The 17126-nt window shown below is 39.0% G+C and overlaps 1 protein-coding gene across 3 annotated transcripts in view; it reads left to right on the forward strand.

The window, feature by feature from the left end:
* The first annotated feature begins 1361 nt into the window (after positions 1-1361).
* Positions 1362-17126, forward strand: part of LOC140740812 (hepatocyte nuclear factor 4-beta-like) — a 61125-nt gene continuing 45360 nt past the window's right edge. For 2 of the 3 annotated variants that reach the window (XM_073070339.1, XM_073070340.1), the window contains exon 1: positions 1362-1677. In XM_073070339.1, the coding sequence (XP_072926440.1) occupies positions 1563-1677 (115 nt within the window). In that variant the 5' untranslated portion in view covers positions 1362-1562. Of the gene's footprint in view, positions 1692-17126 lie in introns of all 3 variants that reach the window. The other variant, XM_073070341.1, reaches the window with a different exon arrangement.

Genomic DNA, 17126 nt, shown 5'->3' on the forward strand with positions numbered 1-17126 from the left:
TGAACAACACAACCAACAGTGACATCCTTCAGACAGTTCACAAAACTACTTCTTTGACTTCTTTCAAATAAGATTTTACTACGAAGCTGCATATGATTGGGACCTGTGATTTACATTTTGATGGGGTGTTTCTTGGGGCAACTGAGTGATCTGGCACCTTGCTGTCTCCGAGGGCATTCGATAAGGTTTGGAGCGGAGCATGCAGTCTGGAGACAAAGCAGCCCAGAGACGGGGTGCCAGCCCATGATCAATTCCATTTCTTGCTGATTAAAGCATTAAGCAAGTTTGAAATCAATGAAGACGAGAGCGGAAGGCGAGTGGGTGTTCAGTGCCGCCTGCCTGCATTTAACCGGCCTCTCTCTCCTTCTCGCTTGCTGATGCCAGAGGAAGGTGCCTGCATCTGACTGGTGTCTCTCTCTCTCTTGCTCACTGCTGCTGGAGGATGGCACCAGAGTCTTAGGTTTTGGGCAAGGTTTAATCAACACAGTTTGTGGACTGGACACTGTAGTTCATGTTATATGTGTTTCTGGTTTCCGGTTACTCCGTTTTACTGGTATTTTGTTTGATTTTGATTGGGGTGGACTGGCTCTCCGCCCTGCAGTCAATGAATGACACAATGCTAAATTGAAATGAACTGAACTAAATTGAACCTTCCTTGCTAAGGACTCTGTGGTTTGATGTTTTATATTCTGTGTGTTTTCTCACTTGTTTTTTTGCTGTTTGCATGATTTAGAACGTAAGAAAACATAAGAACGTAAGAAATAGGAGCGGGAGTCGGCCATCTGGCCTGTCGACCTGTTCCGCCATTCAATAAGATCATGGCTGATCTGGCCATGGACTCAATTCCATCTCATGTCATTTGTTCTTTTTTTTGTGCTTGTGGGTGTTTGATGTTTTCTTTGAATGGGTTCTATGGTGTTTCTTTGTTTCGGGGCTGTCACTGGGAAGACAAATCTAACAGTTGTATACTGCATACATACTTTGATAATAAATGTACTTTGAAATTTGGACTTCCTAAACCATTCAAACATTATGTTTGATTGATTCACGGGCTGACTTTTTTTTTTGCATAGGCTCAAAGCTTTACTATACTTTGATTTGCACCTAGCTTTCACTATGCAGAAAATCCTGTCCATTCAAACGTTTCAGTTAAGTGTAGCTCCTCTTAAAATATGTAAACACTTGTCAACAGTCCTTTCCCAAAATGTTACTCATCATTTAGGAATAAACTGCCTGAGAGGCTCCACATAAACCAATAAGGCATTGCACCTTTTTTATAATGTGTACACAGTAGCACAGATAAGCAAGTTGCATGAGAACAGATGTTAGTTATTCAGATACATTCAAGGCCTTATCAGTGTCATACGCTGTGAAAAAAGCAGCATCAGGAGTGCTGATGCAGAAGCAGGATCCTGGCTTCCAGATCTTCTGTGATCGACCTTAACTTGTAGGGTTTAATGGGGAATATTCTGCAGGATTGGATGGGTAAATCCTTCATCAGAACTTAGATTATTATTTGGAGCTGTAACAGTGGTCTACAACTTTATTGTCTGCTCATAATAATGAAGCTTTGTGAGCCAATAATGGATATGGATATGCCTGATTACACAGAAACGCTTGATTCTTCGTATAGCATGTTTGAGTATGACAGCCTGAGAGTACTGCCATCAAATAATGGTGAGTTTTATTGGGTAAGTGAATTTCTTTAAAATGAAAATTCTGGTGATACTTCAAAATTGTATTTTAAGGAGAATGATTTCTTACCCTAACCCTAACCCTAATTATTTCTTTATCAGTCACAACGTATTAGGATTAACAAAGGAAGCTTATTTGTCATAAAATCACACTTCATTTGAAAATATAGCTGCTTAATTACTAGATTACTAAGAATTCTAATTTTTTTTACAATTCAAGCTGGAAAAATTTGAAGCATGTTATTCTAACAACTCAGGTACATCATGAACGATATTTTTTAATTTGCTCCTTGATAAACGGTAACTTTTCCAGAAGTCACCGAGTTTTACGTGAGTATGAGGTTGCAGAGTGTCCCAAAAAGATTTTACATATACTCAAACTGTTCCATTTCTGTTTTTCATAAATCCAGAGAAACAATTAAAATATGAGTCTTTTGAATAAAGTATTAAATGATATAGGAATTTGCAGCTTGGACTTAAAGGCCAATGGTATATAGGTCACTAGAAGATTATTTGCTTTATAGTTAAAATTTAACCAAGTAGCCTGTAGTACTAGAGTTTGAAAACAGTTCTAAGTGTATTTAATATACTAAGGCCACACTTCAATTATCTTTAACTGGAAAATAATTATAAGTCTACATCCCTCAACTGATTATTTCCTTTCCACTGTAAAATTGAAGAATTAAAATATAAGGAAAAGATTTCCTTTGCAGCACACACAGCAGGTCAGTCAGTATTTATGGAAATGAATAAACAGTCAACATTTCGGGCCGAGACCCTTCTTCAGGAAGTTTCTTTGGTCTTGTTACGAATCGTTGGGCAGTTATTCATTTCCGTGACCTCCTGAGCTCCTCCTGCATTTTGTTTGTGTTGCTTTGGAATCCCAGCATCTGCAGAATTTGTCCTGTTTAAAGGTTTTTCAAATTTCCAGCAGGATGCACCTAACTAACATGTAACTAATGAGCTGTAATGTAGGAAATAATACAACCAAATTGCACGTAGCAAATCCCCACATCAGCAAATGAAAATGACAAAATATTCTCTTAGCCATGTCTCTAAACAATAATCAAAGATACTGTTATTTCTTAATAAACTCTCTCTGCACCTCCCACTCCACAACTACTGAGGCTGCACTTCCAATCAGTAAGATCATTATTGACATAATTTTGGCTATTTTCCTGCCAAATCCCTATAATTATTGACCTCAAATCCTCTACCAATTTCTCATTTCAACAAAAGTCACTGAATGAGAATCCACATTTCTCTCAGGTAAGGAATTCTAAAGGTTCACTGCCCTTTTGAGAGAAGAATTTTGTGTGATATATCTTTTTCTGAAACAAAGTGGTGGGGGAAGTATGGGGGTGGAAACTTACCTCCATTTGTCTACCCAATCACGTCCAAAAGAAATTTTATTAACATTGTCTCTCATTCTTCTAAACATCAATGTGTATAAATACAACCTGCTGAAACATCCCTCAAAAGACATTTCTTTCATCACTAAATCTGCCAACTGAACCTTCTCTGAACTTCCTCCAAGAGAACAATGTCTTAAAATGAGGCTTTGAAATTCAGGTGTTTGACTTAAATGGCCTATATTTTTAGCAGATTTTATTAAACGTAATTCTGAACTAAATGTTGATTTGTTGCACATTTTCACAGGAATCCATAAATTTCAGGCCCACTCTAATATAATTTATTTCCTCGAACAACTAGCTAAACTGAAGTCCCAACTATTATCATAAAAGGATACAATCCCTGTATTAAATGCACATTAAAATTTGTTCAATCAAATTGTCTCATTCTTTATGACTATCTGCCTTTATCTACAAAATATGAAAAATTCTTTTAAAAATCCATTTTCATTCTGAGGATAAAACAATTGAACTAGCATAAATTAGCAATGTATATGTCACTATAGAAAGTAGGTCAGCTATTCACCAGCAAAAGGTAATAGACTACGAGTTGTTGACTTGGCAGGGTGAAGTTTCCAGTTGCACTCACTGAAGTGAGACCCGTATGGAATTTGTGTTTCATTTGTATTTTTCATGTTAATATTACACAGGAGCAGGATTAGGCAACCTGGTCCACTTTGCAATAATATCATTGCTGAATTCCCACAAACACCGACCCTTCTCACTACCCCTACCCAAGCCTTCTTGGAGCTGTCATGTTAAGGGCCATGAATAATGCTTGGTTTAACTAAGTATAGCAAACTTGAAAATTCATTTCAGGAGGAAATGGTGGATCTGTTTATGGCACAATATTGCTTTTACAGTAAATATACTAGATTTTTTTTTGATGGAATTGAAGTTCAGCCTATTTGTTTGCTGGATTTATGACCCATAGTGGCAATGTAGTTCCCAGGCAATTTAGAGTCTCGTCTGTGTTTGCTTTCCTATGCAACTTCAAGTTTGTTATGATATATTAAAAATCTCTCTATAATGCTAGTTACAGCCAGAGGGGCGATGATTGCGTAATTCATCTGTTACCGAATCTTGAACATCTCACTGTTGTATGTGGCTGTGACTGATTTGTGTCATAAGAACATAAGAAACAGGACCAGGAGTAGGCCATCTGGCCATCTACCATCTGGTAGAGCCATTCAATAAGATCATGGCTGACTTAGAATCACGGGCAGAATGATGCCCTGCTGGAACACAGACTTAGACCTGTTGTAATAGTTCTACAGTGGATGCAATCTCACTGGCTCTCCACTCGGCCTTCAGTCGCCTGGACAACAGTCAATTAAGAGACTCTTAGGTAACATGGAGCTTAGAAAAATAGAGAGCTATGCAGTGGGGAAATTCTAGGCAGTTTATAGAGTAGGTTACATGGTCAGCACCGTGTTGTGGGCTGAAGGGCCTGTAATGTGCTGTAGATTTCTATGTTCTATGTTCTATTGTTGGCAGAATTTCAGATAGTGTCAAGGAGGGGTACAAGAATGAGACAGATTAGCTTTTTGAATGGTGTTGAAACACCTACTGTGCACTCAACGTCAGTAAGTCCAAGGAATTGATTGTAGACTTCAGGAAGGTAAAGTTAAGGGAACACACACACCAGTCCTCATCAAGGGATCAGAAGTGAAAAGCATGAGCAGTTTCAAATTGCCAACATCTCTGAAGATCTATCCTGGGCTCAACATATTGATGCATTTACAAAGCAGGCCAACAGCAGCTATATTTCATTAGGCGTTTGAGAAGACTTGGTATTTCACTAAAGACTCTTGCAAGTTTCTACAGATGTACAGTGGAGAGCATTCTGACTTGTTACGTCATTGTACAGAATGGAGGGGCCACTGCCCAGGATCAGAAAAAGCTGCAGGAAGTTGTAAACTCAGCCAGTTCCAACATAGGCACTAGCCTCCTCAACATCGAGGACACCTTCAGAATACGAAGCCTCAAAAAGATAGCATTCATCACTAGTGACCCCCATCCCTTCCTTACTATCATCAAGGGAGAGGTACAGGAGCTTGAGAACACATGCTCAACATTTCAGGAACACCTTCTTCCCTTCCACTATCAGATTTCTGAATGGACAATGAACTCCTGAGCACTACCTCACTTTTCATTTCCTCTCTTTTTTGCTCTACTGTTTAATTTAATACATTCTGTTGTAATTTATAGTTTATTATTATTGTGTATTAAAATGTATCCCTGCTGCAAAACAACAAATTGTGATATTAAGCCCGATTCTAATTCTGAAATATAGAAACATAGAAACGTAGAAAACCTACAGCACAATACAAGCCCTTTGGCCCACAAAGTTGTGCCAAACATGTCCCTACCTTAGAGATTACTAGGCTTACCCACAACCCTCTATTTTTCTAAGCTCCATGTACCTATCCAAAAGTCTCTTAAAAGACCCTATTGTATCTGCCTCCACCACTGTTGCCGGCAGCCCATTCACCACTCTCTGTGTAAAAAACTTACCCCTGACATCTCCTCTGTACCTACTCCCCAGCACCTTAAACCTGTGCCCTCTTGCGGCAACCATTTCAGCCCTGGCAAAAAGCCTCTGACTATCCACATGATCAATGCCTCTATTATCTTGAACACCTCTATCAGGTCACCTCTCATCCTCCGTCGCTCCAAGGAGAAAAGGCCGAGTTCACTCAACCTATTCTCATAAGGCATGCTCCCCAATCCAGGCAACGTCTTTGTAAATCTCCTCTGCTTTTTTAAATGTTTTTATTTAACATACTGTATATAGCATATTATGCAAAATTCCTTACAATGATAAAATGCAACATGTTACTCAGGCTGAGGAGTTACAGAAACAAATCATGAGTGTATGTACTCATGATCTCCAATATTGCATATTGCCAAGCAATTTTTCTAAATCATAGAACCTCTATTTGTTGGGACACATTCATCAAAAAGTAGGCAGTGGTTAAGAAAATCATTCATCACTACATTCTGAAAGGCATTTAAGGATGTGCAATAAATGCTGAAGTTATCGGCAACACAGCTATTCTGAAAAAATGCAGTTTGTGGAAGCTTGCTGTTTGCAAATTGACTAGTATGTTTCCTACACTAAATTAATGATTAGATCAATGCAAATATTTCATTGACTATAAAGGACTTGGAAATAGTTTAAAGCCATAAAAAAACACTTTATGAATGCAAGACAAATACATGCAAATGCTTTATGAATATAAATTCTTTCTCCCAATAATTTATCGAATCTCCTTTATAATCTCAGTCCCTTCATGATGACACCATTTAAGGGCATCTGTCTATTTTTCTTTTCCCCTCTACTTATTCATATAATTATTATATATCATAATTATAATATAGAACTATATTACATAATTATCTGTACATTTGCAAACTGTCTTAGTCAAAAACTACTTATGTACTGTCTCAAGCTTGTGAAATTATAGTCATGCACTTCATCCAAATGAAGTCCTTGACCATCTTTCCTCACAAAACCGCATGCCAAACTTTAGATGTACTTAAATTTGATCATGCAAATTCATGTGTTTGAGTTTGATAAGTAAAAGTATAATAAAAAAGCGCATTAGTGAGAAACAAGAAAACTGTTTGTAAGTGGTTCTATATGTGAAAAAAGTAAAGGTGAGCTAAAGTTAATATGGCTCCCTTATAGACTGAGGAGAAATACCGTGGCACCATGGCGGTGCAGAAATTAGCATAATGCTATGACAGCTTGGGGCGTCGCAGAGTTCAGACTTGGCGCCCTCCGATGAGGAGTCTGTATGTCCTCCCCATGGAATTCATGTGTTTACCCAGGTGCTCCAGTTTCCTGCACGGTCCAAAGATGTACTGGGTGGATCAAATGGTCATTGTAAATTGTCCTGTGATTAGGTTAGAGTTAATTGGGTTTGTTGTGGGTTGCTGGAGCAGCCAGGCTCAAAGGGCTCGAGAGGCCGGCTCTGGGCTGTATCACTAAATAAATAAATACATTTTATTCAGGAATAGGGAAATTAAAAAGATCGAGGAAGGCACACAAAATCTCCCAGAGATAATGGAAAAGGGCAAGTAAAAAGTGAATGAGTTCAAGTAAACTATTATCAATAAACAAAAACACATTGTGTCCCAGGATTTTGGAATAGGTGACTATGGATGCAATGGCTCTCATCTTTCAAAATCATACAGACAGTGGGACAATTCCTACAAATACAACAAATATAACCCCAATAATAGAGAAACAAACAAGAGAGAGAAAATAGGGAATCGCAGAGCAGTTAGCCTGACATTAGTAGTAGGGAGAATGTTAGAATCTATAATTAAGGAAATGGAAATAATAGGAATGGGTGGACTTATGAAAGGAAAACAATGTTTAACAAATCTGTTGGACTATTTTGTGGTTGTAACTAGCAGATTTTACTAGGGTGAACTAGTTGACGCAAAGTATTTGGAATTTGATAAGGGGCCACAGCAGCAATTATCATATAACATTATAACATAGCATCATTTAAATATCATATAATATTATTTTTCATAATATATGAATTGAGGATTGGTTAACAGACAGAAGAAGAAAGCAGGAGTAAGTAGTTATTTTTAGGTTGTTGAGATGTGCCACAAGATTCGATGCCAAGTCTTCAGCTTTACATATGCCACATCAATTACCAGGATGTAAAATACTGAAATTTGCTGGGGATTTAAACTAAATGGCTTCAAAGGCCGTGAGGAAGATACGGAGAAGTTCTAGGGGTAAGTATGGGAGTAAGTTAACAGGAGAGAGCAGAGAGAAAATACTGAAAGAAAAACAAGAAGATATTCACTTTAAAGCAAAAATTAAAAGGCATGTGCTTTTTTAATGGATGAGAGACTGAAAGACTTACAGTAAAAGGAAGTGTTAGGTCTTTATTGCAAGAATATGTGAGAAAAAGAGGAGAGATGCAACTGGAAAATTGCCTTCCCACCTAGCAAATGATATATACATAACAGAGTGTAGCAATGAATCAGATGTTCAAGACCTGTGATAGGAGGTTGGTTGAAATGGGAGATATTAAGCTAACTGTACTTCCTTGAACTTAGAAGAATGAGGAGTGATCTTATTAAATCCTACAAAAATGTTAATGGGGGTTGAAAGGGAAGGAAAAATTGATGATTTCCCCAACTTGCCATGTCAGGAACCCAGGGCTGCAATTATAAAATAAAGGAGCAGCCACCCAAGCAGAGAAGAAAATAAAAATTCTTCACCCTGAGAGCAATGAGTTTTTTGCACTACCTTAGAAGGCTGTAAGGTTCAATTCCTGGATATATGCATGACAGGAAAGATAGATTTGAAAATTTCAAGAGAATCGGGGGAGATGGAATATATACGGAGAGTTCATGCTGGTGAAAGGGCAGTCAGGATCATATTGAATGACAGAGCAGACATAAAAAACCGGCTAGTCTTTACTACAAACACAAGAAAATCTGCAGATGCTGGAAATCCAAAAGCAACACGCAAAAAAATGCTGGGGGATCTCAGCAGGCTAATAGCCTCTATGGAAAAGAGTAAACAATTGACATCCTGGCCCAAAACTTTGACAGTTTACTCTTTTCCATAGAGGCTGCCTGGCCTGCTGAGTTCCTCCAGCATTTTGTTGTGTGTTACTATTTTTTACTGAGGTTTTTATTTTCTTGTGCTTGATTTCAAGACACTTGGCTGGTGGTAGCATGATCTCACAAAAGCACATGTATATTTTAACTGTTTCTTAGCCATTCCTAAGCACTTCAGTTGTCCTTTGCCCATATTATATATTGTTCACCACCACTGTTGTTCCCAGAGAGAACCATGGTTCAACACAGGCAGAGTACAGGGCTACAATAATGACCAAAGGATCTAACATTAAATCTGTGCAACATTATTGCTGAGGTCATTCAGCTGTGTCACTATTTAATGAGATTTCATGGCTGATCTGATGTTCAGCATCAGTTCCATTTTCCTGACTGAACCCTGCAGTGCTGGAGTCCCCACATTGAATTTACTCTTGAATATACAGACCTCAGGGAGCTGCCTTTCACCCTGTGCTCTGTGTGAAGTCCAGCAACGTGGAAGGGTGATGAAAGGCATCCTCAGATATCGGGCCGTCCTAGGTCGGTGGTTCCTGGGATCAGGTGTCCATGTGAGCAGGAGGCACGGGGAGGCATGAGGGCTGGTGAGCCAGTGTACCTGGATTTTGAGCACGGAATTTCGGCTAGTTCCGGGGTTGATACTGAAGATCAAAGCCTGATGCAATGGTCAATCAGAAATCCGTACATCGAAGCCTGGAGACACAGAATGAAGGCCTGTTCTGGAGTTGGAGGACGGTCCATGCGTTTGGGTGTGTGGGAAGGAGGGTATGAGGGGGGAACGGGGCTTGTTTTGTTGTTATTTTGTTGCCTGTTGTGTTTTGTTTTGCTATGTTCTCTGATGTTCTACCCAGCACTGTGGACGTGCTACGCTGGGTCTGGAAAGAGTGACAACACTTACGGGATGCCCCCAGCACATCTTTAGGTGTGTTGGTTGTTAACGCAAACTATACATTTCACTGAATGTTAACATGTACTGTACATGTGATGAATAAGTCTGAATCTGAATCAAATATCCTTAGGCATTTTTAAAAATTGATAAAATTGACAACACCCTGAGGGAAGAAGTTCTTCTATGTCAGTCTCAGATGGTCTCTGAATGTGAACAAAACAAAAGAGATGGTTGTTGACTTCAGGACAGCACGGAGGGACCACTCTCCGCTGAACATTGATGGCTCCTCCATTGAGATCATTAAGAGCACCAGATTTCTTGGTGTTCACCTGGAAGAGAATCTTACCTGGTCCCTCAACACCAACTCCATAGCCAAGAAAGCCCAGCAGTGTCTCTACTTTCCGCGAAGGCTGAGAAAAGTCCATCTCCCACCCTCCATCCTCACCATGTTCTGCAGAGGATGTATCGAGAGCATCCTGAGCAGCTGCATCACTGCCTGGTTCGAGAATTGCACCGTCTTAGATCGCAAGACTCTGCAGCGGATAGTGAGGTCAGCTGAGAAGATCATCGGGCTCTCTCTTCCCACCATTACAGACATTTACACCACACGCTGCACCTGCAAAGCTAACAGCATTATGAAGGACCCCACACACCCCTCACACAAACTCTTCTCCCTCCTGCCATCTGACAAAAAGGTACCAAAGCATTTGGACTGTCACGACCAGACTGTGCAACAGTTTCTTCCCCCAAGCTATCAGACTCCCCATTACCCAGAGTCTAGACTGACGTCTACATCATTTATTATTATATTGAAATTTGTCCTCTACTATCTGTTGTCTTGTTTATTAATTATTTATTAATTAATTATTTTACTGCTCTGCACTGTTCTGTGCACTTTATGAAGTCCTGCGTAGGTCTGTAGTCTAGTGTAGTTTTTGTGTTGTTTTAAATAGTCTAGTGTAATTTTGTGTTTCATGTAGCACCAGGGTCCTGGAAGAATGTTGTTTCATTTTTACTGTGTACTATACCAGCAGTTTATGGTTGAAATGACAATAAAAAGCAACTTGCCTTGATTTGACTTGACAATGCCCATAGCTCCCATCTTCCAGTTCCCAATGGCAGCCTCTACCCCACCAGGCTCCAGATCAGACAACTTTCAATGATATCAACTCTTACCTATTTAAATTTCAGACAGGATTTCACCAAAATTATGTCAAACTCCAGTACAAACACAACAATGTGAGCACTCCTCACTGGTTCAGCTATTTAAAAAATGCAAAAAAACTGCAAAACCTGGTTAGTAAAACCTACTATAAAATATTACACCAACTTGCAATATATCACGTCTTTGGTCTCCTACTCTCTGACATTTTGCCAAGAAGGTTTAAGTATTTTTTTCAACCAGGAAAATCCACTTCAGGTGGAGAATGCTATGATGAATTAGGCTGGCATGTTCATTCAGTTTCAACACTTGGGCTGCCACCTTTGAACTGCTTGGCTCCAGATAGATACACACCTTTTTGAATACTACTTCACAAATCACTTTCTGATCATTCCAATTGTATAAAACTATTCATTTAAACAAAACAATAGTTAAGGCAATCATTAAGTGTTCCCCATTATTTAAGTTTTCAGTATTCATCTACATGAAATCTGCTAGCAGTCTGAAATTTTGTTGTTTCATAATCTAATCATATGATGTGGTTTGAATGTTTTTGTTTTATGAAGTCTATTGTCTTTTTTTACTCTCAGACTAAAGTGAGAATTGACTGGCTTTTGTGCATTGTGGTAGAAAAATGATTAATTTTGTTTGCAGTGTAGTGAACTGCTGATCCAAAAATGACACGTGCTGGCTGACTAGTTAAATGCTTATCAGGTTTAAGGAGAACTACTCACACAAATCCAATCTGTGAATGTTATCTAAGCTCTTGAAGATCCAAAATGAATTGCATGTGTTTCTTTTTAACTGGATGAAAACAATTTCCGTCATTTGTTAAAATAAAGGCTCTCTTTGGGGTTCTTCCGCAAAATCTGAAGAGTGACACAGCTCTTAGAGCTAATGCCTCATGGCTCCATTTATCTAGGTCCAGTTTTGATCTCTGCAGATGTTTGTATACACACTTATCCTGTGACTGCATAGGGGTCATCCAGTTGCTCTGGCTTCCTCCCACATTCCCAGAACATGGGGGCTAGTTGGGTTAATCAACCACTGTAGATTGCCACTAGTGGGGGGGGGGGAGGGAATTGATGGGAATAGGAGGATTAGTAGGATTAATATAAATATGTGTGGTTATCTATGTATACCTGCCTGGACACGCCCCTCTGCTGACTGCTCCTGTGGCTCCTCCCACAGACCCCTGTATAAAGGCGATTGGAGGCACTGCTCTTCCCTCAGTCTTCGACATGGTCGTGCTCCCTTTTCGCTGTTAATAAAAGCCTGTTGTTCACTTCCAGTCTCCTAGAGTTGTTGATGGTGCATCAATATGTGAGCTTGATGTTCAGAACAAGCGCAGTAGGCCATGTTTCTCTGCTGTGCCTCCACATGACCGTGTGGATGGAAAAGAGTTAGGAAGTGTTACAGGTTAGGTTTAAAGTAAGTGACCATTGAATGATATGTTAAACAATGATTTCAAGGAAATAGCCTTAGAAAAAATTAACACCTTTGCTTTTGAATCAGAAAGTTGAATCAAACTAGGGTCTCATTTTTCACTTGGTTTAGAAGATTGATACCCCAGCAAAGCAACAAGGGCATGCTGAACCATCTGGGATAGAAATTCTCTGACATAATGAGGTGTTTTGGTGTGTAATATGAATGAGTTTCATCTAAAATCCAATCAGGTATTTTGTCTGTGCAATGAGCACATCCATACAGTGGGCATGGGTCCTCTAAACCGACTACTCACTTGTGTAATGAGGTTTCCGCATCGAACAACATGCAACTTATATTTTGACACCTTTTGTTGAAAGTGCCTGTGTATACATGAGGCTCACGGATAACATGGCCTATAATTCTGGTGCGGCAGTGAGCTTACCTGAAGAGTAGCCCAGAGGTCTGGACTAGCAATTCAGAGATCTGGGTTCAAATCCTACCAAGACAGCTGCAGAATTTGACTTCAGTTAATTTCTGAAATCCCTGATGAAGAATGCAAAAATTGTAAAAACCTTTCCATTTCTTTGATGCCCTCCAGTGGAGGAAACCTATTATCCTGATCTAGTTTGGCCCATATGAAAATGCACACCTATCCCATCGCCTAACAGTTGTAGGTGGCTCACCATCACTGTCTCAAAGAGCAATTAGTAATAGGTGTTGTTAAGGTTTTCCAGTGGTGCCAGGTTCTGAGTCAAATAACTAACACTGAACCAAACCTTAATCTCTGGGCGTTACTTAATGAGATGTGTCCTTAACTGGTTTATTAATATGGAAGTTGAGATACCTTCATTATCTTCCTACTCTCACCTCCCCCTATTCTCCACGTTTAGGGATCCGTATCCTGTGTCTGACTGATTCCTTTGCCTTCCTGAACACCAGTCCAATATCCTACCCGCCGACCGGCCAACACTTAATCCCGTATCCAATCCCACCAGAACTCGGTTGCTGCCTCATCTGATCATCTCCCCACTTTTGACACTGGAATTGGATTTTTATAGTCACTTGTGCCAAGATACTGTGAAAACCTTGTGCTGCATACTGGTCATACAGATTAGGTATTTACAAAGTACGTTGAGGTAGGATGAGATTAAACCATAACAATGCAGAATAAAGTGGAACAGCCATAGAGATGGTGCAGTGCAGACTAACAAAAAGGTGCAAGATCATAATGAGGCAGGTTGTGAAATTAAGAGTCCAATTTTGTCGTACTAGGGAACTCTTTAATAGTCCCATATCAGTGGTGTAGAAACCTGGTGGAACATGCTTTCAGGCTTTTGTATCTTCTACCCGATAGGAGAGGGGAGAAGAGAGAACATCCAGAGTGGATGGGGTGTTTGCTTATTCTGGCTGCTTTACTGAGGTAACGAGAAGTACAGACAGAATTCATAGAGGGGAGGCTGGTTTTCCCACACCCACTTTTGCCTGTCCACCTGATCTGATTTCCACTGTTATCTCTGCCTTCTTCAAACAAGTGGAGATAAGACTTTTGTTTGCACTGTGAGTGCAAAGCCTGTTTTATGAGAAGAGAGGTCTTGGGCTCAGGTCTGACAGAATTGCAACAGCATGGTAGTGTAGCAATTAGTGTAACGCGATTACAGCACCAGAGACCTGGGTTCAATTCTGCTGTCGCCTGTAGGGTGTTTGTACATTCTCCTCATGACCGTATAGGCTTCCTTCATGTGCTCCCCTTTTCTCCCATATTCAAAAGACATTAAGATTAGCAGATTAATTGGTCACATGGGTGTCATTGGGTGGTGTAGGCTCATGGGGATGGAAGGGCTTGTTACCAAGGTGTATCTCTAAATAAGATATATAAAATAAACTCACTGCTGGGAAACTCAATCCAAGCTGCAGTCTCCTTCAGTGCCACGCCACTCTGAGGCAACATGAGAGGTGCTTCAGGATCTCTAGTTTATTGTCTAATGAATGAGAAATCTGCCTTTCCAGGTGGAATGAATGATGCTTGCCCAACTTCGGACAAAGGAGAATGAACTTCGGGTAACCTGACCAACAATTGTTCTTCAGTAACATCACTAACAAACATCAGCACATCATGAAGCACAGCTGTATTTCTCCTTACAGAGAGAAAAAATAACACTTGGCATACTGCAGAAAAGTTTTAATTGACCATGAACTGGCTTTAGGTTATATTCAGGATGTGTAAGATTTATATTTAAACTTAAGTTTATTTTTAAATGAATCTGTTTTTGATTGAGAATTTTTTTTTTGTAAAATAGCACCGTGGCTCTTTTGTATTGATCTGGATCATAAGCACAGGAAGACAATGATAGTTAAGGATGATTTCCAAGGATATTGGCCAATTAACTTGGTTTGATATATTTTCAGTCTCAAAGGGACAAAGATTCAAAGAATCAAAGTACATTTAATGTCCAAGTCTGCATGTAGTTTACAACACTGAGATTCAGCATCCCGCAGATAGCTATGAAACAAAAAAAACACCATGGAACCCGTTCAAAGAAAACATCAAACACGCAATGTGCAAAAAAAAGGGCAAATCGCACAAATGGCAAAAAACGAGTGAAAAACACAGAATATAAAACATCAAACCAGACAGTTGTTGAACAGTCTCAGATTGCCCAGTTCAGTTCAGTTCAACTTAGCACTGTGTCGTCTGTTGACTGCAGGCCACAAAGCACAGAATAACAACTGAAAAAACTGAACTCATGAATAGTTAACAAGCCATAACCAAATTTTACATTAGCAGCAATTTCTATACTTCTAAGTTTGATTTAAATTTGACAAACTAAAACAAAAAAACACAGTGACAATGGAAATCATCATAATCTGCAGGTTCCTCCACACAATACAATTAATAATGATGGAACATATGGACTCAAACATGTGTTTTTGACTAGGTTTTAGATTCAGTTGACTTTCTACCTTCTTTGAGATGGTTGTAGACAATGTCTGCTACTTTGGAAACTGTTCTACAGTTTTTGGAAAATTTTCCACAACAAGATATTGAATAACATTCCCATTGGGAACATCTTGACATTTGTTCTTAAGTATGAAATAAGACTGACATTGAATCATCATCTGTAACTATTTAGGCTGTGTGTTTCTAATAAAGCACTAATTTGATTTAAGTGGGAAATTTACCAGAATTTACATTTTTATGCTTGAAACCAGCTTTATATTTTGAACAAGGCTCATTAAGTTACAGCCCCAGGGATGAGCATGAAGATAAGCATGAATTCATTTTGTGCTGCTTGATCACGGCCTCTCTTCTTGTCTGTGACTGTTTGACTACTGAGTTCATACTGTTAGCTTTACTTCTTGGTGCTTTTTTACTATTTGGACATAATGCCAGGTCTATGAATGCTCCTAGTCTTTGTCAGCTTCAGAAAATGTTATGCCAATAGAATTAGAACAAGCTCATATGGAGCACTGGCGCTGGCATTGTCAAATTGGGTTAAACGGGCTGTTTCTGTATCATTCATATGTCATTTTTGCTACCTTAAATAGCTTTGGACATTCCTATTAATCTTGTGACACGTGTGAATGCAAAATAGATCTTGTAGCTACACTGATGATATTCATTTATATCCACACTTACATATACACATATAACTTCTGTTTTGAGAAACAAATCATAAATACAAAGAAATTCCACAGATACTGGAATCCAGAGTAACACACACAAAATGATGGATGAATTCATTAGGTTAAGCAGCATCTATGGTGAGGAATAAAGAGCCGACATGTCAGACCGAGATCCTTCATCAGCATTCCTCACCATAGATTCTGCCTGACCTGGCAAGTACCTCCAGCATTTTCTGTATGTTATTCTGCCTTGAGACGACCATTTCCAGATTAATTTTAAGTTTTTTTTAAACACAGTTTGCATTTTAGTACATATTATCCATTAAAGTAATTGTTGTTAAGTTCAATAAATGAATATCTGTGTGATAACTTGTATTATGAGTGAATATATTTGTATTTTTATTGACAAGAAATGTTGAAAACATGTCAAAATCATTTACAAATTAACAGGTCAAAAATAAAAGCAAATCAAAATGTATATGACCTACAAATATGAAAAGTAATGCCATATTTAATCAGCAGAATGGCCGGGGGAACCAAGTACCTAATCAAGCAAGCTATTGGTTGCTGTCTTCACAAAGTACAAACGTTTGTAGAAAAGGATATGTTATGTACCATTAACCATACTTTCAACACCTCCTGGCCAATAGCTACTTGCTCAGCCATGTAGACACAATGCAGCTCACTGAAGATACATTCTGCATCAAAGCTTCCCGTTAAATATTCCCCGTGCTTAACAAGCTGTGTCTTTCTACTAACTGTAATTTCTCTAGATTTAGAAACATAGAAAACCTACAGCACAATACAGACCCTTAGGCCCACAATGCTGGGCCGAACATGTGCTTACTTTAGGGATTACCTAGGGTTATCCATAGCTCTCTATTTCTCTGAGCTTCCTATACCCATCCAGTAGTCTCTTAAAAGACCCCATCGTATCTGCCTCCACCACTGTTGCTGGCAGCCCATTCCACACACTCACCACTCTCTGTGTAAAAAACTTACCCTTGACATCTCCTCTGTACCTACTTCCTTTTCCAATATTTTTATTAGTTTCTACATAGACGAATACAGAGTACAAGGAAGTGTATATAAAAGGTCAAAAAAAGATTTTTATAAAACTACCATTTACATCATACCTGTTCATAATAACAATCTCATTACCCTGTATTCATGTAAATTAATCAATAGTTCTATTGAACTATACTAATTTATTACAAAAAAAAGAATCTAACCCCTACCAAGACTGAAGTTGTTCATTAAGGAAAAAAGAAGGTAAAATACCTTCTCATATAATAAAAATT

Source organism: Hemitrygon akajei, chromosome 17, assembly GCF_048418815.1.
Source record: "Hemitrygon akajei chromosome 17, sHemAka1.3, whole genome shotgun sequence".
Lineage (NCBI taxonomy): Eukaryota > Metazoa > Chordata > Chondrichthyes > Myliobatiformes > Dasyatidae > Hemitrygon > Hemitrygon akajei.